The sequence below is a fragment of the Galeopterus variegatus genome, unplaced genomic scaffold, assembly GCF_000696425.1.
Source record: "Galeopterus variegatus unplaced genomic scaffold, G_variegatus-3.0.2 Scaffold666, whole genome shotgun sequence".
NCBI classification, from domain to species: domain Eukaryota; kingdom Metazoa; phylum Chordata; class Mammalia; order Dermoptera; family Cynocephalidae; genus Galeopterus; species Galeopterus variegatus.
In genome coordinates, this window is record NW_007726777.1 from 282,037 (window position 1) to 286,403 (window position 4,367).

The following is a 4,367-nucleotide window of genomic DNA, read 5'->3' on the forward strand; positions in this document are numbered from 1 at the left end:
AGTCCTCTTCAGTTAGGGCGAGAACATGATTAACTTTTTCCTGGCAAGTTGATGTGGATGGTCAGATGCTGCTGTGGCCCATCCGGTGGGCTGATGTGGATGTGGATGGCCTTCATCTTCAACATCATCTCGTCCCTTCTTAAAACATGCTCTCCTGGGCCGGCCCGGTGGCGCACTGGAGAGTGTGCCACTAGGGAGCGCGGTGGCGCTCCCGCCGAGGGTTCGGATCCCATATAGAGACATGTCCGCTCACTGGTTGAGCGCGGTGCGGGTGTGACACCGAGGGTTGCGATCCTGTTACCGGTCACGAAAAAAGACAAAAAGGAAAACAAAACAAAACAAACAAAAAAAAACATGCTCTCCATTTGTTAACTGCTGATTTCTTTGGGGCATTGTCCCCATAAACTTTTCGTAAAGCATCAATGATTTCTCCATTTTCCATCCAAATTTCACTGTAAATTTGATGTTTGTTTATCTAAATTCAATTTTAGCAGGATTCATGTTGCTCTGATAGGGGCTCTTTACAAACTGATGTCTTATCCTTCTTAATGCCTCAAACTAGATCCTGTTTAGACATGTTATAACAAGTTAGTATGAGTTTATTTTGATGCAAAAAAAAAAAAAAAGAAATCCATGTATAATTTTTTCATAACACATTTTCCAGGAACTTTTTGAAGACCACTAACAGGAGAAATGTACAGATATATGAAAAAATACTCAACATCACAGGGAATCATCAGGGAAAGACAAATTAAAGTCACAATGAAATAACTAATCATTCTAATTAGAATGGCTATTATCAAAGAGAGAAAGCAACAAATGCTGGTGAGGATGTGGAGAAAAGGGAACTCTCATATACTGTTGGTGGGAATGTAAATTAGTACAGCCATTTTGGAAAACAGTATGAAGGTTACTCAAAAGACTAAAAATAGAGGGCTGGCCATGTTAGCTCACTCGGTGAGAGCGGTGTCATAACACCAAGGTCAAGGGTTCGGATCCTAGTACCGGGCAGCCACCAAAAACAAAAAAAACTAAAAATAGAACTACCTTATGACCCAGCAATCCTGCTACTGGGTATGTACGCAAAGGAAATGAAATCAGAATATTGAAGAGACACCTGCACCTCCATGATCACTACAGCACTATTCACAATAGCCAAGAGATGGAATGAACCTAACTCAACAAACAGATGGATAAAAAAAAAAGTGGTATGTGTCCAGAATGGAATATTATTCAGCTATACCAAAGAAAAAAATACTGTCATTTGCAGCAACATGGATGGAACTGGAGACCATTATGTTAAGTGAAATATGCCAGGCAGAGAAAGATAAATACCACATGATCTCACTCATGGAACCTAAAAAAAAATGATTCTCATAGAAATAGAGAATAGAATGGTGGTTACCAGAGAATGGGGAGGAGGGAGGAGGAAAGCAAAAGAGGTTGGTCAACAGGTATAAAGTTAGAGTTAGATAGGAAGAATAAGTTCCGGTGTTCTAGTGTGACTACAGCTAAGAACAGGGTTCAAAATAGCTAGGAAAGATGTTGAACATTATCGCCCCAAAGAAATGATAAATGTTTAGGTGATGGACTGTTGCTTTGCCTCCCACAGATTTGTCACCTCTCTTCCCCTGGGTGACAGAGCCGCAAAGGATTACTCAAAGCCCATCTCTTCTGAGCAGTGAGAAGCCTCGAAGTGGTTAATCTCCTGGAACTCTCAAGAGAGAGGCATTCCTCCCATTTGGGAAATTAACCACGAATTGGGGTTCTCTTCCTGCATTTATTCTCCACACCAGGAAGTTACAGGAAGAGAACATAGGTGGGGTTATAGTTTAACAATATAGGCTGGTAACATTCAGTAAAACAAGCAAGGTGATATTCCATAATGCAATTTGCAAGAAGTTAAGTCAATCCACCAACAAAAGCTTGATCTTAGCAAACATTCTCTCTCCTTACAGCAATTTCCCAGTATCTTTACATATCAATCAGTAACCTGTCTGTCCTTTAGCCAGCAACCTTGCTGTGCTACAATTCTTTATCTTACAACAGAGACTAGCCTGGGGAAAAATTTCCTGTCTTTTATAAGGTTAATGTTTTACATGTACTTTCAAGAAGTTGGGCTAAACCTGAAACTACAAGAAACTAGGCCCTGTGAAATATATTTGCTTTATAAATGTAAGTATACTCCACAATGGATATGCTAACTACCCAAAGGGGATCATTATACAATATGTGCATGTATTGAAACAACACACTGTGCCCCATAAACATGTACAATTAAAGATAAACAAAAATAAATAAATAAAAGAGAAATGTATGTGGGGTAGGCAGGAGCATTCCAGACTTATTTCCCACTCAGACCATATGCCTTCATCAAACATAATTACTGACTTCTAGAAAATGTTATACCCTTCATGTCTCGATGCCTTTGTCTAGATTGCCCTTCCTCTCACTTGTCATCGATGAACTTCTTCAAGACTAAACACTTCATCTCTGAAGACTGCTGTGACCCAAATAGAATATAGGGTTGAATATCTCTATGATTTCTAGATTATCAAATGTATAGATGATAGCACAATTACTTTATATAGGAATTAAGGAAAGGAGGGAGCATAATCAGTTTAGAGTTATGTTGAGTGGGAAGGGACCTGAGTTGAAATCAAGGGAATACAGGGGTAAAAATTTGGAGAAAATCCCAGTGAGACACAGATTTGAAGTCACTGATGTAAGTGGTAAGATTGCCAGGGAAAGTATGAAAGTGAGAAAAGAGGGCTAAAGGCAGACTTCTGGGAACTCTCATCTTTAAAAGGTTAGAAGAAGAGATGAAAGAACATAAGGGAGTGCCATCACCGAAGTCAAGGGAAAATCTTTCATGGAATAAGCTAGTGGTGAATGTCACCAAGAGTCCAATAAGATGAGCTGTAGGCGACAGCATTTTCAGAGAAACGGTAGGATGGGAATTACATTGCAACAAGATAAGGAATGACTAGGGACAAGGAAGTCCAGGCAAGGAACACAGACTATTCAAGAAGACTAACTGTAACGTGAGGAAAGACATAAGGTGCTAGCTAGAGGGAAGATAAGATTATTTTGTTTTTGTTTTTAAGAGCTGAGGGACTTGGACAGGTTTACAGGCTAAGGAGCAGAAACAGGTGGATGTGTAATGGCTCAGGCCCCTGGTGAGATGGACAAGGTAAGATCCCACAAAGGCGACAGGATCAGACACAGATCGACCAGATGGAAAGATGTCATTCCTTCAACCACATCTATTTCACAGTATGTCATCTGCTGTCTTTCATTATGGCTTAAAATCACAATGCATTTCAGTAGTTCACATTTAGTGATGGGAAAAACACGTATCAGGCTACATCTGTTTTCAACCAGAATTATCTGATTGATCCTACAGAGAGCTCTGCTCAAATTCTTCCAGAAATATTGAACAAGGTACCACCCTCAGTTCATGCTTTTTTGCTCTGCTGTAGATGGCCCAAGTATCCACTGGACCCTCAGCTTTGCTAACTGCCACACTAATTAGGGGCGTCCCAGAACGCACATGCTTCCAGAAAGTGCTGAGCTGTCTCACCTGTAAGCATTGTACTTGTGGATAGCCTGGCTCACGTTCTTCTCAAAGTTCGCGAGTTCTGAAAAGGCAACGAGAGACTCGGTGAGCAAGAGCCACGAGCAGACAAACAAGAAGTGAGTTTCCTGGAAGAGGAGGTGGCAGCCTCCACGGGCCATACCAAAGGGAGCCCGAGCGGTGACCCCACGAGTCCCCGGCAGGATGACCATCGGCCACGGGCCCAGAGGAACGTCCCCAAGGGAGACGATCCCACCCACTGGGCTGTGGGGCGGGAGAGGAAGAAGGGCAGGCAAGGGGTGGGAGGAAAGGAGAAGAAAGCCGGCGGGGCGCGGCCCGGTGCTCACCCGTGAGCATGTCGGTGATTCCCCCGTTGAGAGTCTCCTGCGGCGCCTTCCGTTTGCTCATGGTGGCCTGCACCCGACGACCCCAGACTGTTCGGAACCCGAGACCGGACCCTCTGCTAGCTTGAAGGAGCCACCAGGATTTGGAGAGGGGGCGGGAGCAGCCCAGCCCCAGCCAGGCCGGCGCGACCGGCACACAATGGCTGCCTTTGACAGGAGGCGCGGCGCCGGGCGCGCGTGGTGACGTCACGAGCCGGGGCGGGGCCGGGGCGGGACCGGGGCGGGGCTCCCGCGGCTTGTGCAGAGGGGAACCGGGTGGGTGGGTAGGGGGCAGCACCTGCACGAGACAGGCTGGAAGTGGGCGCCTGGGAGCTACACCCGAATGCGGTTATTACGGGAAGACCTGGATTCTTCACCTAAGAGATTGTATCTGTTTTCCCAGTGTT

General features: G+C 44.7%; 1 protein-coding gene across 1 annotated transcript in view; it reads right to left on the reverse strand.

Annotated features, from left to right (window-relative positions):
• Nucleotides 1–4,116, reverse strand: part of POLB (polymerase (DNA directed), beta) — a 24,084-nt gene extending 19,968 nt beyond the window's left edge. Inside the window, 3 exon segments of the mRNA XM_008571205.1 lie at nt 3,584–3,589; nt 3,592–3,641; nt 3,925–4,116. Coding sequence (XP_008569427.1) covers nt 3,584–3,589; nt 3,592–3,641; nt 3,925–3,985 — 117 coding nt within the window. The 5' untranslated portion in view covers nt 3,986–4,116.
• Between the last annotated feature and the right edge of the window lie 251 nt (nt 4,117–4,367).